This window comes from Emys orbicularis, chromosome 1 (assembly GCF_028017835.1).
Source record: "Emys orbicularis isolate rEmyOrb1 chromosome 1, rEmyOrb1.hap1, whole genome shotgun sequence".
NCBI lineage: Eukaryota > Metazoa > Chordata > Testudines > Emydidae > Emys > Emys orbicularis.
Window position 1 is genome coordinate 136,494,233 of NC_088683.1, and position 21,222 is coordinate 136,515,454.

General features: G+C 41.2%; 1 protein-coding gene across 1 annotated transcript in view; it reads right to left on the minus strand.

Annotated features, from left to right (window-relative positions):
• Positions 1-5,488: 5,488 nt before the first annotated feature.
• The window catches only part of LOC135883765 (potassium voltage-gated channel subfamily KQT member 1-like), a 522,644-nt gene continuing 506,910 nt past the window's right edge, over positions 5,489-21,222 (minus strand). Inside the window, exons 22-24 of the mRNA XM_065411048.1 lie at positions 16,844-16,884; positions 7,056-7,117; positions 5,489-5,515 (exon numbers count right to left, since the gene is read on the minus strand). Of these exons, the coding sequence (XP_065267120.1) occupies positions 5,489-5,515; positions 7,056-7,117; positions 16,844-16,884 (130 nt within the window). The remainder of the gene's footprint in view (positions 5,516-7,055; positions 7,118-16,843; positions 16,885-21,222) is intronic.

Here is a 21,222-nt window from a genome sequence, read left to right on the forward strand (position 1 = left end):
GCTATCACAATCAATTACTACAGACAGTGTGTAGAATGCTAAACTATTTTCACTACCACCAGTAGCTTTCATCGGTAATTTTATGTTAACTGTAAGAAATTTGGGCTTTATTTTGGTTGAGCACATTCAGCATAACTGGTAACATGCATTGAAGACCATGGCTGGAATGGCAGGGAGTGCTACAAACCAGGATTGGGACAGAGCCAGAGTTGTTGGGGTGGCGGTGGGTGGCTAAGCCTGAATTGTATTTTGCATTATTATATATTTAAAATCTCACTTTCAGAAGCATCAAATTTTCTCAAAAACTATATTGAAATATGAAGAAATCAGAGTTTGTAAAATGTCCCAAGGCTAGTCAGTAGGACAGTAGGCTCTCCCCTAGGTTAATCAGTTCAGACCCTTCGATATGGATTAGAATTAGATATCCTAAATCAACTTTGCACAGGAAAGATTCCATTCCCTCAGGGCTCCATTATTTATAAACAGCTCTAAAACCATTTAATTATTTCTATCTTTCACAATGTTTATAGCAATTTTGTGCAATTTTGTCAATGACACAGTTAATATGGAACATATCTTCTTCAGATATCTCTCACTGATTTCCACTAAATGAAAGGTACATTTATCTTACTTAGGTAGGCACAGCCTTTTCAGCTATCAGTTTGATGACCTAAGCAAGTGTATACTGTGTAAGCCCCCATTTTATGCCGCAGGACATCATGAGCAAGATTAATAGGTTTTTTGAGGGGAAAAAAGGTTCCACTGAAATAATTTCAGCCAAGATAGCAGAAAAGCAATTAGATTATACTGTCTGTCTAATCACAGCAATCTTTGAGACTGCTGTAAATGAGATCAAACTAATTATGCCTGGACATTAATCAACAGACAATACAGCCACAGGGGAACAGATATAATGATTTGCATGCTCATTTATAGGACTCCTAAATTATTTAACATTTGATTTATGGTGCTCTAATGTTGTACTGATAAAAATTCACAATGTCAAACCCTTCCCTTCACCCTCCCTTAAAAAAAAAAAATTGGGGTCTGATCCATATTCCAAGGACAGACTGCCACTGACTTCACTATGCTTTGGATTAAAACCATGGTTCTCAAAACTAGCAGTGAAGATTCCATTTCTGTCCAGTTTTCATGATAGAACTCAGAAAGAGCTCATGTGCTTCCCATGTTGATGTTTATTTGGGGGGGAATCTTCATGGAGATGCAAATTACTGCAATGCAGAAAGGATACCTCACAATGATCCATAAACTAGGCTCCATAACAGGAACCTTAAGGGAAGGATTTAAGTTTGATTAGTTCAACTGTACACTCTAAAATATTATGTATCTACATTCCTTTCTTTTGTTTCAAAGTACTTATCAAAGTAAACTCTTACATTTGTCCCTACTTTCAAACATTCGTTGTCAGGGTCAGAAATGTTTTACAGGCAGCTTGACACTGGTCTCTCTCTAAACTTGTTTATTGGCTAATCTAGGCCAAATTCTTATTTGCCCTATTATAAATATGAATTATGTCCTCTGAAGTCAATACAGAGTTATCCTGGATTTACACTAGTTTAATAAAGTGATATTTATTCCCATAAATCCTTTGAGAGTATAACAGCAGCAAAACTTCCTCGATCCAAAAGTTTCAAACCAACAAAATTCTCTTAAAGGAACTGTACAGTTAGACTTCTTGTCCTACATGGTGTTCAGCAATCTCAGAAATCAAATGAGTTAAAACACTCAGGTGTTTTAATCCTATGCACAGTATTTTCAGAATTAATTTTGTAGTGGGTTGTGTTTTTGCCATGCCCTACTATTGGCGATGGGCAAACAAAGTTTATCAGTGAATGTTTCTGAAGCATTGAAATCACCTTTTTGAGTTACCAAAAATAAGGTTAGGCTGCCACAGTGATCTCTGCACTGAGAAGTCAACTAGAAAATCTGGACATTTAAATATTGCTGAGGATCCAGTTTATCAAATCAGCATGAGTTAGAGCTCAGGTTAAAATTCTGTCCTTCACGTGTCCCATGGGGTTTAAGTACTACAGCATATGTGGAAAACCAATTCACACACACCACCAGGATGCCTGCAATACTTTTGTAGAGTGGAGTGAAAACAGAATTCTGTTCAGCCTTAATACTGAACTTTTGGAGCATCAGTCTGCGTTTGCTTACATCCTGTGCAAACCCAATTAATTGAGTGGGGTTCGATAGGGAGTGAGGGCAGAACTGCGAACCTTGTCTTTTTAGGTTTAAATCCGTGTGCCGAATTTACTGTCATTTACACCACTGTTAATCCAGAATAACTCCACTGAAGTAAACAAGAGCAAAATTTGGTGGATTTCTTTTGATTTCTTTTTCAAATTAGGCACTAGTTTTAGTCAAATTACTTCATGCTATGAGGACAGTCAATGGATCTACTCTGGATTTACACTGGTGTAAATAAGAGTCGAATTTGGCCCACTTTAGTGGTATTCTCTTAATACACAGTCACAAAATCTCTCACACTGTCTCTTTGGACCAAATGTGGCATATGTTGAGACTATGTATAGACAATATTACTCATTCTCCATTAGAGATCTAACAGCACAATGTGGGTACGTTTAACTGCATTAATTGTGGACACAAACACATCATCATCAGCCAAACTGTTTAAGTTATTTTGGTTTCTTTGAAACACCAAAACCAAATAACTCATATTACAAATCAGTTGTGTAAAAAGTTTCATCATAAAATGTTAATCAATATTTAAGCAACAAGGGTGCCAAAAAAAACCACAAAAAACAAACAACAACAAAAAAACACCAACCAAACCACAACCCCAAAAACAACAAAACCCCACCCCGATTTAACTCCACAATTGTCCTTCCCCTCCAAAATGTTAACTTGGCAAACTTATTTGGTGGGTTTATTTTTAATGTATTCTTGAACCCTCACAAACAGATTTAATTGAATTGTTGTACACTAATTTTCAGCCTCAATTTTTTTTAAACAGCTGAATTATGCCCTTCCTCCCCACCCCACAAATTAAGGGTTTATAATGGAAATGCTGACAGACCTTTAACTATGGTGATGCTTGCAGACGCCACCATGATAAACAATGTGATGATGACTATTTAATGACTCTTGATGTAATTACAGCAGGAGTCAGATTCATTGAGCATCAATCTCGCTATTGTTATCCAAAAGAAGGATGCACAGAAACCACTCTTCTCAGAGCCCATCGTTTTACTCCCAAGTTTAGAATTATTGTTTAAATTGGTAAAGAGAGAGCTTACCACCACAATCCAACCCCCTCATTTGTTTATTTTGGACCATGCTTTTGTTCTGGCTCACATTACTCAGATGGGTTCAACTTTACTGCCCTGCTTTCTCTGAGCATTTCTGCATTTTTTAAATGCTACCAAATGGTTGTTTTTGGCTCCTACCATTATCACATGTTGTCTGTAAGCATGGAAATAGTTATGGTAATATGGATGTAAATCATAACTGTAAATACCACATAAAGAAGACTGCCATATAATTATAAAAATACCTAATAGATTTCTTTTTCAAAGACAACACAGCTGTCCCTTTTAACCTTCCATTTGTAGATTCTTTTCTCTCCTGTTTTTATTTATAGGTTGCTGGGCAGTTTGACACAGTACATCGAGATTTTTGTTTCTAATTTTTTTGGGGAAAAAGATATAGTACTCATTTCATCATAAAGAGGCATTAGTGTACAATTTTAAAGAGAATCTAATGCCAACTCTAGAACATCATCTTGGAAATGATCTCCCTCCTAATGCATTTCAAAAGAATCTGTCAATGGCTACATTCCCCAATTTAAAATTAAACCCTGCCATTGAACTAAAGGAAGGGTCGGCCAAATGGCACATATCATTGGCACGTATCATTGGGAAAGCAGCCCCATTCTTGTTCTTGTTCACATCTCTGTGTTATGAAAATCACCACAATAGGTTATTATGCTCACCACAACAAAATACACCTTTTATAACCTACTCTGAGAAGAGCAGGTTGAAAAGTGTTCTGCGTAAACTTATACTACGCAACATGCCATGTTAATGAAGGAGTAAACCCTTACATAGCACTAATGTTTTTACATATTGGGGGTTTTACATATTGTCTGGAATCTGCCACCATGTGTTTTATCCCTCTCCCACCAGGCTTTGAGTGTTTTAAACAAAGTTATGCAAGGGTACGTTAACTCTCCTTCACTGTAAACTCACATGCTATTCCATCCTGCACAAACCTGTTCTTATCACACTTTTATTACTGTAAGATTACTTCAGAAGCACTGACAGTGATTAAACCTGAGGTTACAGACAATGTTTTTCATGTTAAAGAAAAAGAACCCATTGTTTTTTTTATCTTTGCAAGCTTCTTGCACTGCTGTTACTTATTCACCTTTTTGGGGTCTTTGTCCTAAATTATGTCCTGTACTTGGCAGGTTGAGAAGCTTAAACCAAAACAATAAGAAACCTTTAAACGAAAGAGACTAAAGTCCATCCATACCTCGTTTCTCTCTGAAACATTATAAACAAACAATTACTATGGCTCTGTGTAGAACAATGCACACCCCTCTGAATGGGTGAATTATGTGTAATCCCCTTTTGTACATAAAGGTAAAAGCAATCTACTAGAAAATGCTGGTGGGAAAGATCAGTCTGGAGCAGAAACATGTTAACTGCTTAGTGAGACAAAATTTTAATTGGATAAAAAATAAAAATCCATAGCTGCATTTTTATCAATCTAAACCAATTAGCCTTTGTCCAAAAGTGTGTCATTTTATCAGATGTGTCACTGGATTGGGAGGCTGCCATGTCTGCCTCGGGTGACTGCATGTTAAAACAATTTCTCTAGGGCGATGGGGTTCATCCCAAAGGTTTCCAAGTTCCAAGGGGCAGGTCATTTTTCATTACCAGCTGGAGCCTCACGTCAGACATGCCCCCACTCCATTTATTCTGCTTAGAGACTGAAGACTGCTTTGCCCTTCCTGACTCCCAATTGTTTCAAATTTCGGGTACATAGTACTTACCATAGGGAAAACCATTTAAAACAAGAATTGGTGTGATATGGGAAAACGGTTGAGGGGAAGCAGTTTGACAGCAGGATGTGGTAGTTTCTATTGTCCCATTAAAACAGGGATATCTGGGAAGCCTAACTTTGTTCCTACTATGTAAACATACATATTTTAGCCTTGTGTGCAAAAAAGATGCAAACATATTCACTCATTTAAAAAAAAACAGCAAACAAGAAAGGTTTGTCTTTTTTTGCATACCATAGTTACATTCTTGAGATAGGACTGATGTCATGAACAACGAATGAAAGTTAAGCTGTACCGAAAAAGCAAACAATTTAGCTTTCATTGTGGGGCAGACTTCACTGCTTGCCTTTATTTTGTATTTGTAGTTTGTTCTGAGCACATAAAGGAAGCTGGAAACACTGCATGCATTTTGCAGGTTCACCTAATAAATTATCTTCATATGTTTTTATTCCCTTCATTGTTCTGGAGAAAATAAATATAGAGATAGAAATCAGCAGTTCCAATACAACATGTGGAAAGTTAAAAAGCTATGCTAGAATCAATCAATCAATCAATCAATCAATCAATCAGAAAAGCAGTTAGGCCTTGCCCAAACCCCAATTGAAACTGAGCTCGCAACAACATTTAAATCATATTTATATATGATCAATGTTAATATGGCTTTATCATGGATTTTTGAGCTAGTGTAGATGCTGCTCCAAGAACCCTGCAAAATAGGTTCCAAAATAAACCCATTCAATAGGTGGGCAATACATGCTTATAATGGACATTTATAATGATAATGTAAATCCCTCATTATTTTACCACCTTAAAACTTTTATGTTGATGCAAAGTGGATGAAAATAAAAGCCTTTGGGAAACTACTAGAATTTGATTTGCTTGCATATGTTTAAGCTACAAGAACAAGGGCTGTAATGCTGATTATTCAATATAGCATGTTATTCACTGGGAGAACGTTCCACGGTATTCCATCTGTTACACCATTCTACCTCTTCCAGCCAGCTACCGCTGAGAATCTCAAATTAAAATTTCTGAAGCCATTACCAATAAAACCTTGAGCCTGGACCAGCGGCAGACGCAGTAATGATACACTAATTTCTCTTCTTCATAACATGGAGGAGTCAGAAGCATACATACTACTAATTTAGTAAGGCAATCGCTCTTTTAATGTTTGGAATTATTTCTCACACAAATTGACGGAAGTATTGTCACAGATATCCTTCATATACTATATTTCCAGACCTAATATATATTGTTTCCTTTGCCCCTGAAGTATATTATCTCAAGGACACAACCAATTCAGGTCCAAGAAACTAAAAGTCTAGGTAAATCAGTTATCCAAGATCACAGCATTGTATATTTCCATGTTATTATGATAAAGTTCCTTCAATGTTAGGTGGCTGGTGGAATTTCACCTTTGTATCATTTTGACATAATTTTTGTAAGGTGCACTGTGGTTTCTTAAGAAGAGCCAAAACTTTTTTCCCCCCTTCACATAATTCAAAAAAGAAACAACTAAATGAACAACTTGAGGGAGAGACACACATAACCAATGGATATCCTTGATCACAGACCGGCTTTCTCTCAAATGTTAAAATAAGCTGTAGTGGAGAATGTCTGCTATGATAAAACTGAGATATCAACTGTTGCTATTTACAAATAATGCTGATAATGGCCTCTCTATTATCTTTAATATACTAATTCTGGTATGACAGACACCTTGTCACTATGCAGTATTTGTCTACCAGACTTATGTGACCTACCTTTAACATGAAAGTATTACTACTTGATATCAAGAATCAAGTTTGCATGGCAGTTAAATGGTTAAAAGTGCTAACAACATAAGAATGTAACTTCATCAAATCCCTTACAAAAATTAGGATATTTTTCTTTATTATGGTGCCCCATAGTTCTAAAGTAAATCATGCAAAGATATTATCTTGCAGTCCTGTAGATCAGATATCATTAGCCAGGGGAAAAAAAAAAGCTTTCATACACTTACCTTATCCTCTAACCGGATCAGTCTGGCTCCTACAGTATAGTATCCTTTGTCTACCCCTTTTTCTAAAAGAAAAAAAAATTGTGACAGTCATTAGACAAAGAATAAGCTGAAACTAAGAAGTATATTTAATTGGATTTAAAGCAAAATAGAAGCTAGTAAAAAGTTAGGGTGATATTGATGAGTGCAACAAGTAATTTTTATTTCATAGACTGTATGAGTGAAAGAGGGATTGGGTACACATGTAATATGTGTGTGTACATATGTCTATATGTACCACTTACACAATGTGTGCATATTAACTATACAGTCATGCATACTTTTATATAAGAACACATATTATATCTTCACGTTTATAAATGTGACAGGCAGTATAGTCCAGTTGACAAGACACTGACCTGGGATTTAGGAGACCTGGGCTCTATTCTCAGCTAAGACATTGGGCAAGTCATTATACCTTTCTTTGTCCTCATTTCTCTTCCTACCCTTTTTCTGTCTTGCCTGTGTTGGCCCTGATCTTGAATTGAAGGATTGGTACTTAAAAGTGGAAACTGTTCAAAGCAGGGCCTGTCTCTTTTGTTTGTATAGTGTCTAGCACAGTGGGGCCACAATTCTTGGTTGGGACCTCTAAGCACTACAGTAACAAATCAGAAATAATAATTATATTATGAGCTGCAAAAAATATTCATAATGGGTAAAAATTTCAAAAGCATCTAACACCTATCATGGATCGGCTAGGTATACAGCGGCCACTGGCACATCCCCAGAATACAAGACATCCCTGTCCCCGCCTGCGTGAGCCCGTCTCCACCTGCTTCACTTCACATGAAGGCGTCTCCCCTGTCTCTATCCCCATCTGCACCCCCACCCCGTCCCTGCCTTCCTGCATCCAGTCGATTCCTCTTCCCCCTCCTTTTCAGCGGACAAAGGCACGTTGGGTGCTAAGTCCATACTGGACAGGGACAGTGCTCCATGAACTAGGACTGTGTGGCTTAAAACCAGACAAATGGCCTCCCTAGCTAGCTATACTTGGTTTTACTTCAGCTCGGTGGGCTGAACTAGATGGCCTCTTGTGGTCCTTTCCAGCCCTAAATTTCCATGCATCAATTAAGTGACTTAGGAGCTTAAGTCTATAGGACTTAGGCACTTCTGACATTTTCACCCAATGAACTAAAATGCTTGCTTTCAAATTTATGATTTTTTTTTTCACACAACAAAAGCAAAACGTTGTAAATTTCTGATGGAAAACATGCACTCAAACAGTTTGCTATTAGAAATGTGACTTTTTCACACATGTTTACATTCCTTTTTCACACGTTGAGCTGGATTGGTTGTTTGAGGTTTGGCCCAGAAGCCACCCTCTATTTGGTTATAATTGCCTGAATGGCTGCGCCAAACAGTTGAACAGAAGCTATGCTGACCCATTTTTCTTAGTGTGGGTGGCCACAGCAGGGAGCAGTTCTTGTGCAATGTTCTAGTATTGTGTGTTTGGGAGGAGGGATACTTATTGGCCGCCCCTCTCCCCCCGAAGACACGCCGAGATTTTAGGAGGGCAATGGCCCTGCCTGCCGCCTTCTGAAGATATTAGATAGGAGAGAAGTTTTATCAAAGAAACTGGGGAGGTAGCTAGCAGGTCACCAATCTTTCCCCAGAAGTAGACAACACAAATACGGTTGGAGGCATTTTGTGGGCAGAGTGGCCTGGCTGGATCCAGAGATTTGTGCTATTTGGACAACTCATTAGTTTAAGAACTCATAAACCTCTGAAACTTGAAGAGACAGATTCAGGATCCTGGTTTGGCTCATCTCCACCAAAAGTGGAATTTGCGGATTTGATAGGTACCCAGCAGCCTATCCATTAAATTGCAAGTATGTAGAATCCTGACATTCCCCCATGTGTATTAGGACAAATATGCATGTTTTCTAAATCTGTGCTTCACAATCCTTTGGGGTGTGGTTGAATAGAAGTGGGGAGATCAGAGCTCTATATCCCAAATCTTAACTTCCTACCCATCTCAAGTAGGCAAGACTCCATTTATATTTTAAACATCTTTACAGAGTAAATACTTTTTGGTAGAATTGCACATGACCATCTTCAAAGGCACAAGTCAACAGGCTATAGGAAACTTTACACAGCTTTTAGATCAGATGAAATCCAGAGGCAGAGATGCTATGTGCATTTCTAACATTCAGGAGGGAACTCTGGGTTCACAACTTAATCAATGGGTTACACATAGAACTGGTAGAAAATTTTCCCTCAAAACCTGTTTTTGTATAGAAGAGAGTCTTTTGTTGAAACAGAAATTTTATGTCAACACCATATTTTGGATTTTAATTGAAAAAGTGCAATTTTTGGCAATCAAAATACTGATTTTTTTTGTGGGTTTTGAGCCCATATTTTCCAGTTTTCACTTCCTGAACCCCCCACAACAATCATTTTTTGGGGTTTCTGCAAAACTCCCCCAAATCTGAAGAAAATGTTTGATCAAAATTAATTAAAAAAAATGATGAAAATTTTCCTGGGAAAAATAATTTCCTAACCAGCTCTAATTACACAATTCATCTATGCACAAGCTATCCAAACAAAAACTAAACAAGTTAATAATATTTCTCATTTTAACTACTCCAGTCCACTACGTAGGAGAGAAAACAAGAAAACAGGAATTGCTTAGACAAACAGTTGGACGGGGGTGCAGCTATTTTGTGGCATTCCTCTCAAGTGAAGTGAAAAACATGTCACGCAATGCTCAGTCAGCTGTGGCATGGCTTTCACTTTTCTGACATGCATGCTCTATATCTCACAGAAGGCAGCAATCTTTCCTGCTTCTGGTTAGCCTCCATTTAGTTAGGTATTTCAGCTGTAATTTATAAGTATTGCCCTCTAATAAACGCTGCAGTCTTTTCATAAAAGTAAACTGGGTGTGTAGTCAATCTGGGAAGCCTTGTGGCAGAAGGATGGGCACTAGCTCAAATAACACTGTTCTAATGTATTTCATTTCTATCTTGTTTTTATAGTATTCTTCTACAGTCTTTTCAAAATATAGTATTTCATCCCCCCATTCCTTCTTCTGCATACTAGATTATTTGCCTTTGTAAATAGTAGGAAAAGGTTGGACAGACAACTGTAAACCTGAAACTTCTTAACTTTTGTGTTTTTTACTTTGTAACTTAAGTAACATTCTTTTAATGTAGGGTTGGTTGCTGGGTGGGTTTTTTGTGTGTGTAATATATGGTAATATATTGGCTCACCCAAATATTAACACTTTACAAATATATATGCGAAGTGCATAAACACACACAAAAAAGGGAGAAGATCATTATGAAGAGGGGAGTATAATTAAGTATAATGGGATGAAATTACATAAGGAAAATTTAAGCTAAATATCAGGAAAGACTTCCTGATGCTAGTCAATATCAGATAGTGGAGTAATCTTCCTAGGAACATGATACATGCCTATCACTTACTCTATTTAAATTTAGACTAGGTAAAACACTTGTAGATGTACAATAGGAAGCATCCTGTACAATCAGATTGAGAGAGAATATCTTTTGAGTCATCCAGTTCATTTCTAGACTTTATCATTATTATATAAATTGCTGCCCCTTGATGTGCTCTTCCTCTAGGTTTGCCAGGCATCTGTTTTTTGACTGGAACGCCCAGTTGAAAAGGGACCCTGGCGACTCCAGTCAGCACCGCTGACCTGGCCATTAAAAGTCCAGTTGGTGGTGCAGCGGGGCTAAGGCAGGCTCCCTGCCTGCCCTGGCTCCGCGCGGCTCCCAGAAGCGGCAGCATGTCTCGCTCCTAGGCGCAGGGTCAGTCACGGGGGCTCCACATGCTGCCCCTGCCCCGAGCGCTGGCTCCGCAGCTCCCATTGGCTGGGAACCATGGCCAATGGGAGCTGCGAGGGCAGCACCTGTGGGCAGCACACAGAGACCCCTGGCCACCCGTCCCTAAGCCTAGGAGCCGGACATGCCGTCTGCTTCTGGGAGCCATGTGGAGCCAGGGTAGGCAGGAAGCCTGCCTTAGCCCCGCTGCACCACCAACTGGGAGCCATCTGAGATAAGCATCGCCTGGCCGGAGCCCACATCCCAACCTTCTCCCACATCCTAGCCTCCTGTCCCAGGTCAAAACCCCCTCTTACACTCTTAACTCCCTCCCAGAGCCCGCACCCCATCCCCCTGTCCCAGCCCAGAGCCCCCTCTTGAACCCCAAACATCTCATCCTGGTCCCACCCCGAAGCCCACACCTCAGCCGAAGCCTGCATCCCCTACCCCAGCCCTGAGCCCCTCCCGCACTCTGAACCCCTCGGCCCCAGTCTGAAGCCCCCTCCTGCACCCCAAACCCACCCAGCCCCACCCCAGAGCCTGCACCCCCAGCCAGAGCCCTCACCCCCTCCCACATTCCAACCTCCTGCCCCAGCCCAGTGAAAATGAGTGAGGTTGGGGGAGAGTGAGTGATGGAGGGAGGGGCAATGGAGTGAGCAGGGCCTCAGAGAAAGGGCAGGAGCAGGACCTGGGGCCGGGGGTGGGGCAAGGGTGTTCGGTTTTGTGTGATTAGAAAGTTGGCAACCCTAAATTCACCCCCCACACACACACATACAGTACTTTTAAAAAAAAGTAAGATCACATTTCCAGAAGTGTTCGCTAATCTGGGGTACCACCCGTTTTTAGTGGACAATTTGAGATACCTTGTTCTTTATTTTCAGAGGTGCAGACCAGTCACAGCTCCTACTGATGAAAACCAGGAACAAGAAATCTCAAGTTGGTCACCCAAAAATTGAACAGATTAAATCATTGAAACACTTCTGAAACATTTTCTGCAAGGGAATAGTGAATGTCACATCTAAAATGAGGAACAGCAAAAGAACAAGTGAAATGGAAGAAGATGACTTTTTTTAGATTACTATTTACTAAAGTACTATGCCATATCACATCAGAACATAATGTACAAGAATGTTAAAAATATGTTTGTTTCTTTTATTAGTGAGAAAAAATACTTATGGGTAGTAACTCAGTACATGAATTGCTGCCAAACTGCCTGAAAATGATTTGAGCTGGAAGTGATCTGTTGCATTTTCACAGGGTAAGCGATCAGACTCAATTTTTAGCACATCTCAAACTATTGCTTTATAAATTATGAAGTTGTTAGAGATTTTTTCATATCTATTTTGAAGTATTTTTCTAAAGGTAGAAAAGGGAGAATTTGAGCTGGGTGACCCGTGGAGTAGCCCAGACTGCAAAAGGCACCTCAAAATCTCAGGAAAATATATCAAGCCCAGCACACTACTGTGGGTCACTGGGAGTGAAATGGGCTAATAGAAGACACCACACGTTTCCGTCTTCTTTAAAGCAATTAAAAGTCCATGCAGGTAGACTGCTGTACCTGTAAAGAATTGTTCTTTTACATCTGGGATCTCTAAAATAATAGATAAGAAAATTGTCTAGGGCTTAGTGATTAGATCATTTTGGTCATAATTTAAGTAATCTTGACCCCTTCTTCAACTGAGATGCAGAACAGAAGTACATTGGATTTTGTTACATAGCTGTGTTGTATTTCTGCACCTTCTCCAGAATGTGCGGATGCCAGTATTTGGCCATGAAGTCATAACAATGTTTATAAAATAACGATGGGACTAATTTAATATGAAATACTGTACGTATCCTTAGTAACTATTTAAAGAGGGTGAAATTTGACCATGTGTAGAGGGCCAAGGTAAGTGGTGAATAGGCTCCCATCTAGTTTTGAAAATGGGACTTAAGTGGTGCATAGTCGTCGTTTCTGCAAGGGAACTAATTTCACCCAGAAGTGAAAAACACATTCAGAGGCAAGATGGAGAACAGCCTGTATCTATATAAAATGATGTCTGCTTAAAGGGCTTTTTTTCTCTGCTGGCAGATTTCTTTTTGATCCCACTTTCCTCATCTTTATTGGGTGTGTGTGTGTGTAAAACAGTACTTAAAGAAACACTGACTCCCATATCCCATATATTAACCCATTTTAAAAGCCAAATTGATCTGAACACATTTAAGAACATAAGACATAAGAATGGCCATACTGGGTCAGACCAAAGGTCCATCCAGCCCAGTATCCTGTCTACCAACAGTGGCCAATGCCAGGTGTCCCAGAGGGAGTGAACCTAACAGGTAATGATCAAGTGATCTCTCTCCTGCCATCCATCTCCACCCTCTGACAAACAGAGGCTAGGGACACCATTCCTTACCCATCCTGGCTAATAGCCATTAATGGACTTAACCTCCATGAATTTATCTAGTTCTCTTTTAAACCCTGTTATAGTCCTAGCCTTCACAACCTTCTCAGGTAAGGAGTTCCACAAGTTGACTGTGTGCTGCGTGAAGAACTTCCTTTTATTTGTTTTAAACCTGCTGCCCATTAATTTCATTTGGTGTCCCCTAGTTCTTATATTATGGGAACAAGTAAATAACTTTTCCTTATTCACTTTCTCCACACCACTCATGATTTTGTATACCTCTATCATATCCTCCCTTAGCCTCCTCTTTTCCAATCTAAGGGGGGATATGATAGAGGAATATTTATTAAGCTTCTGAAAGATTCTTCTTTCCCACTTCCAGTTACTGGCTGGTAACAGAATGACACAAAATAAGAAACTCCTGCTAAGTCCACCCAAAAGCAGGAAGAAGTGCCCAAAATCTCACAAGAAAGCCTGTTTCTGGTGAGATTTCCGGTTGTGTTGCACACACACAGGCGGGTCTGATGAGGCACCAACCTTTGGATATTTATTTGAACCCAAACACTGAATCTTTTGTGGCATTATTCTTCCCCTGTGCTCCTGAATGGCCATGGGGATTCTCTGAAGTTGCATTCAAAACCACTGAATTTCATTAGGTGCAGAAGGTGGCTTGTTACTGTTTTACATTTTATTATTTGTACCATCTCATAGGTGTTTGTTTTGTTTAGTAAATATTATTGAATCTCCAATTTCACTTTGAAAATGGGACTTAGGCACTTTTCAAAATTTGACCATTAATTATCCAGGTGACTAAGCATTATCTTTAATAAAATATATTCTTTGGCTTTTTAAAATTTCTAGTCTTTAAGGAATTTTGAGCGAAAACAGCCAATAATTACTTCTAATTAACACAAACTATTTCTATCATGTATCTGTACTATCTTGTCAATGTTTATGTCATTCACTAGTGAATCTAAAACTAGATCTATAGTATCACACCATGTATAGTGTTGTCAGTATTGACAACAGAGATTCAAAAGATGTCTGATCTGAAGCTCATTGAGGTCAATCGAAACATTGCTATTGACTTCAATGGGCTTTATATCAGACCTTAAGATTCTTTGAATAAAGCTGGTAATAAACCACAAAGAAGTCATTGGAAAGGCAACATTCTTTTTGTATTTTTCTTTTCAATACTTTGATTTTCCCTGCATTTTTATTTCTCGTTTCTTTGCCAGCTATGAATGCAAAAAATCCAACAGACTAGAGAATACACCGATATTGCTGATGAGGGAGATTCTCAGCAATGTCTTTGCTTGTGAAGAATGCACTGTTTAAAAGTTCCTTTTTAATGCAAGACTGGCCAGCCATGCCTATGAAAATTCAGGCATCTCAGAGGGGATGGGAAAGTGCGAGTGTCTGTCACTATCAGAAAGGGGCCAAGCGACAACCAGTTAGCTGAGTTCACCTGAATGTTGTTGAATAAAATAGGGCTGAAATCAAAAACACTTCTGGTTTTAGTTTTGCAAAACTAAAGTCACCCAGTACACAAAATGAGGTGAGTGAAATCTGGAACTATTTACTGTATCTGGACCTACCCATCATTCTTGAACTTAGGGAGAGGGTCAGATAAAATAAGATGTAGATCAGATCATTTCTGTTCTTTGTCTTGCAAACCCATAACTGAGACAATTAGGAACCATCTCCAGTTTCCTCCCTCTCCAGTTGATATTTATGATGCTGCCAGCTCCCCTGTGGGCGCTGTCATATCTGCCTGCAAGTGGCATAACTGTGTAGAGCTGGCAGGCTATGGCGAGTGGCGTCATTCTTGGCAGCATCACCTTTGAAAGATGGTTACTTCTGAAAAAGTTGTCTCAGAGCAGCCGTTCAGCACTAAGGCTGTTCCAAGAACGGATTAGCAGAGGAAGTTGTTTAAGTGATGGGGCTGCAATGTTCTTGTCTGGAACAGCAAGCATCACTTGCATAAAATATCTCCAGGAGCCCTGGTGATCCTAAGTCTGCTCTCAAATAAGGCTGTGCATCATAATCAGGTCTGAAGATGGACTTACCAGAATTTTTCTTTGTATTACTGGATATTTGTGTAAACTAATACGTTCTCCAAAGACAAATAAAATATAAATGCAAAATGAAGGGCAAGATTTTTCATTACAAAAAATTGTAGCAGACCCTAGTTTGAATTGAAATCCCCCCACTGCTCCCCACTCTCCAGGATGGGGTTTTCAGACCATGTCACTAGCGTAGGGTCTCACTGCCAAACCTGAGGGCTCCTGGTAGTCCAGGGATACCTTACAGGCCCCACTCTTCCCTGAAAATTCTTTGCTTCTAATGTAGTATCTGCTTGCGAACTGCCTGGAATGGAGCTGATTACAGCTCCCAGACAGCCACTGGGGCAGGTTTGGCCCCAAACGGCTTTATTTCAACACTTGTTTAAATCCCTAAAGCTATTTGAGATCATCCAAATAGGCAAAATAGGTTGAAGGAGCTAGGATTTAGGGACTAAACTTTAGTAGCCTTGACTGTGGGATCTGATGCTTAATCAAGCATAGATGGAGAGTACCCAGCTTCACAAATTCCTTGGAATGTTATCTCACAGTTATGCTCTTTACAGTCAAATGTCTCTCTCGCTCTCTGCCTTAGATACAAAAAGCTGTCTCATAAAACATATTTCAGTCACCTCCAATGCTATGTTCAAGTAATACAAATTATAGCTCTAATCTGGTAATATTAAACCCAAAGTAAAAAACAAAAAAACAAAACAAAACCCTGAAGCCTCACAAAATTTTCTAAAACTCAGCTTGCACACCGCACTTTAAAAAAATATAACTCAGGGTGCAAACATACATAAATGTGTGCAAGCTAGCCAATTTTTTTCCCTACAGCCCAAACAACAGTTTAGCTATGAGGCAGAAATGCATACTGTGTATTCCACTTTGCTGCAGGTCCCTTGCAGTGGTCAGACTTTAAAAGTTTCTTCCATTTTGAGAGATATTACTGTTTCTTGTGTTATTTTTCATTTTAACTATAGGGTAATATGGGTAAAAATTTTCAAAAACACCTAAGTGATTTAGGAGCTTAAATCACATTTTCAAAAGTAACTCAGACACTCAGAATCCTAAATCCCATTGACTTTCAGTGAGACTGATGCTTCTGAGTGCCTAAAGTCACTTCGTAAAAATAGGACTTAGGTGCTTTTGAAAATGTTGATCCTAAATCCAAGCCCATAGAATCTTTCTAAAAGGAAGAGACCTTTTTAAGTGTAAACGATATATATCCAAACCCAGCCATAAATGGTTTAGAAAGCAGTTTGGTATGGCAAATCTTATGGTAGGAGAAGTTTTCAGGCATCTTTGCCCGTGTACACATTTTTAACAGCTGTACTCAGTTTCTGTTTAATTCCAGCAGCCCTACATGAATGCCAAGTAGCAATCCTTCTGCAGCTGTACTGGGCCTATTAACTGCATCCAGCAATTGACTGTATGATTGGTCTACATTATTCTACCAACAGTTATTTCTACTGAATGACGGAGCCATTCATTTTATAAAAAATATATAGTCATCATACCTGGAAGAAAAAGGCCAGGCTTCCCTAAGGAATGATCCAGTCTGAAAAGAAAACAGACAATCATTTTAGTTTGCCAGCAGCAGAATTATCAAACAACTTATTGTTTGCTGCTTGGAATAGTATACATGCATATTTTACATGCAAAAGAACAGTAGTTTTAAACCAACAGCAAGGCAAGTGAAAATGCTGGTCTTGCATGACTAGATTTACATACAGTCAGCAGTCTCGCCCTTTATACATTGTTGTTTGTTGTAATAAAGCTGCATTGTTACTGTGGTTTTCATGAACACTGATATTTTACTTATTTCTTCTGTTTTCGTTTTATAGCTAAAGCAATTTAGACCTGTATTGCACTGAATCCAGTAAATATGACTATGCAGATAAAATGGCTTCTTAATAATATTCATAACTGTTCCCTGAATCACACAGAGACAGGGTGTTTTTTTTTTTTTTTAATCATTTTATTTTGAATAAGTGGACCCTATCCTCCTCAATAGGAATTTTGCCACAGGCCTTAGTGGGTGAAAGATCTGCTTCTGGTGTCCTCAGTAACTCATCAAGGCATTACAAAGAAAAACCTATGCTGAAAGCCAGAAGTACATCTTTAAGGCAAAATTTCACATGATTGATTCAATAGTTGAGAAAGTATGTGACAGAAAAGTAAGCAAGCCAAAGGAGTAATTGTGGGAAAGGAAAGGGGAAGAAGAGGAGATTCAGATAGAAAGGCAAGCACAGGTGAAATAATGATTTCTCCCAACCATGGAGAGTCATAGGCCTGGTCTACACTACGAGTTTAGGTCGACTTTAGCAGCGTTAAATCGAATTAAGCCTGGACACGTCCAAACGACGAAGCCCTTTTTTTTGACTTAAAGGGCCCTTTAAACCGGTTTCTTTACTCCACCTCCGACGAGGGGATTAGCGATAAAATCGGCCTTTGCGGGTTGGATTTGGGGTAGTGTGGACGGAATTCAACGTTATTGGCCTCCGGGAGCTATCCCACAGTGCTTCATTGTGACCGCTCTGGACAGCGCTCTCAACTCAGATGCACTGACCAAGTAGACAGGAAAAGCCCCGCGAACTTTTGAATTTCATTTCCTGTTTGCCCAGCGTGGAGAGCACAGGTGACCACGCAGAGCTCATCAGCACAGGTAACCATGATGGAGTCCCAGGATCGCAAAAGAGCTCCAGCATGGACCGAATGGGAGGTACGGGATCTGCTCGCCATATGGGGAGACGAATCAGTGCTGGCCGAACTCCGTAGCAGTAAACGAAATGGCAAAATATTAGAAAAGGTCTCCAAGGCCATGAAGGACAGAGGCCATAACAGGGATGCACAGCAGTGCCGCGTGAAAATTAAGGAGCTAAGGCAAGCCTACCACAAAGCCAGAGAGGCAAACGGAAGGTCCGGGGCAGAGCCGCAAACATGCCGCTTCTACGCGGAGCTGCATGCGATGCTAGCGGGTGCAGCCACCACTTCCCCAACCGTGTGCTTTGACTCCGTCAATGGAGAAACACGCAACAGGGAAGTGGGTTCGGGGTACGAGGAAGATGATGATGAAGACAATGAAGATTGCTCACAGCAAGGAAGCGGAGAAACCGGTTTCCCCAACAGCCAGGATATGTTTAGCACCATGGACCTGGAACCAGTAACCCCCGAACTCACCCAAGGCATGCTCCCAGACCCTGAGGGCACACAAGGGACCTCTGGTGAGTGTACCTTTGTAAATATTACACATGGTTTAAAAGCAAGCGTGTTTAATGATTAATGATTAATTTGCCCTGGCAATCGCAGCCAGTACAGCTACTGGAAAAGTCTGTTAACGTGTATGGGGATGGAGCGGAAATCCTCCGGGGACATCTCCAGAAAGCTCTCCTTCATGTACTCCCAAAGCCTTTGCAAAAGGTTTCTGGGGAGGGCTGCCTTATCCCGTCCACCATGGTAGGACACTTTACCACGCTAGGCCAGTAGCACGTATGGTCCCGGTGTTTGCTGGCATGCAGACAACATCCATTCCTTATCTCTCTTTGTTATCCTCAGGAGAGTGATATCATTCACGGTCACCTGGTTGAAATGGGGTGATTTTATTAAGGGGACATTCAGAGGTGCCCGTTCCTGCTCGGCTGAACAGAAATGTTCCCCGCTGTTAGCCACGCGGTGGGGGGGAGGGGTGAAGTGATCATCCCAGAGAATTGGGTGTGTGTGTGGGGGGGGAGTAGTTGGGTTTGTGCTGCATGTTAACCCAGAAACCGCAGCCCCTCCTTTTACATTGCAAACCCATTTTAAATGGCCAACCCAATGGGTCCTTGCTATGGGAAATGAGGGCGCTGCTGTTTGAAACCATTCCCACATGTTATGAAGGTTAAAAAAGCCAAAAGACTGTGGCTTACCTTGGCTGCCTGCAAGCCGAATTCTGTTGCCTGGCACTGCGTGAGTGATCTCTCACAGCAAACCTGCAGGCCCTCAATATAAGAGGAAAAATGCGACCTTGTAACGAAAGCACATGTGCTGTGTAATGTGAACAGCAAAATTTAACGTGAAAGAGTGTACCCATTGTTCTCTAAAATGTGTCTTTTTTAACCACCTCTCCCTTCTCCTCCACCAGCTGCAAATGTTTCTCCTTCGCAGAGGTTAGTGAAGATTAGAAGGAGAAAACGGTGGACTCGGGATGATATGTTCTCGGAGCTCCAGATGTCCTCCCACGCTGACAGAGCACAGCAGAATGCGTGGAGGCAGTCAATGTCAGAGTGCAAAAAAGCACAATATGAACGAGAGGAGAGGTGGCGGGCTGAATCACGGGCTGAAGAGAGCAAGTGGCGGGCTGAAGAGGATAGGTGGCGTCAGCTTGCTGACAGAAGGCAAGAGTCGATGCTCCGGCTGCTGGAGCATCAAACTGAAATGCTCCAGCGTATGGTTGAGCTGCAGGAAAGGCAGCAGGAGCAGAGACCGCCGTTACAGCCCCTGTGTAACCAACAGCCCTCCTCCCCAAGTTCCATAGCCTCCTCATCCAGACACCCAAGAACACGGTGGGGGGGCCTCCGGCCACCCAGCCACTCCACCCCAGATGATTGCCCAAGCATCAGAAGGCTGGCCTTCAATAAGAGTTAAAGTTTTAAAGTTTTAAACTGCAGTGTGTCCTTGTCCTTCCCTCCTCCCCCACCCCTCCCGGGCTACCTTGGCAGTTATCCCCCTAGTTGTGTGATGAATTAATAAAGAATGCATGAATGTGAAGTAACAATGACTTTATTGCCTCTGCAAGCGGTGCTCGAAGGGGGGAGGGGAGGGTGGTTAGCTTACAGAGAAGTAGAGTGAACCGGGGGTGCGGGGGGAAGGGAGGGTTCATCAAGGAGAAACAAACAGAAGTTTCACACCGTAGCCTGGCCAGTCACAAGACTCGTTTTCAAAGCTTCTGTGATGCGCACCGCGCCCTGCTGTGCTCTTCTAACCACCCTGGTGTCTGGCTGCACGTAATCAGCGGCCAGGCGATTTGCCTCAACCTCCCACCCCACCATAAATGTCTCCCCCTTACTCTCACAGATATTGTGGAGCGCACAGCAAGCAGCAATAACAATTGGAATATTGGCTTCGCTGAGGTCTATCCGAGTCAGTAAACTGCGCCAGCGCGCCTTTAAATGTCCAAATGCACATTCCACCACCATTCGGCACTTGCTCAGCCTATAGTTGAACAGGTCCTGACTCCTGTCCAGGCTGCCTATGTACGGCTTCATGAGCCATGGCATTAAGGGGTAGGCTGGGTCCCCAAGGATAACGATAGGCATTTCAACATCCCTAACGGTTATTTTCTGGTCCAGGAAGAAAGTCCCTTCCTCCAGCTTTTGAAACAGACCAGAGTTCCTGAAGACGCGAGCATCATGTACCTTTCCCGGACATCCCATGTTGATGTTAGTGAAACGTCCCTTGTGATCCACCAGGGCTTGCAGCAGCATTGAAAAGTACCCCTTGCGGTTTATGTACTCGGAGGCTTGGTGCTCCGGTGACAAGATAGGGACATGGGTTCCGTCTATCGCCCCACCACAGTTTGGGAATCCCATTGCAGCAAAGCCATCCACTATGGCCTGCACGTTTCCCAGAGTCACTACCCTTGATATCAGCAGGTCTTTGATTGCCCTGGCAACTTGGATCACAGCAGCCCCCACAGTAGATTTGCCCACTCCAAATTGATTCCCGACGGACCGGTAGCTGTCTGGCGTTGCAAGCTTCCACAGGGCTATCGCCACTCACTTCTCAACTGTGAGGGCTGCTCTCATCCTGGTATTCTGGCGCTTCAGGGCAGGGGACAGCAAGTCACAAAGTTCCATGAAAGTGCCCTTACGCATGCGAAAGTTTCGCAGCCACTGGGAATCGTCCCACACCTGCAACA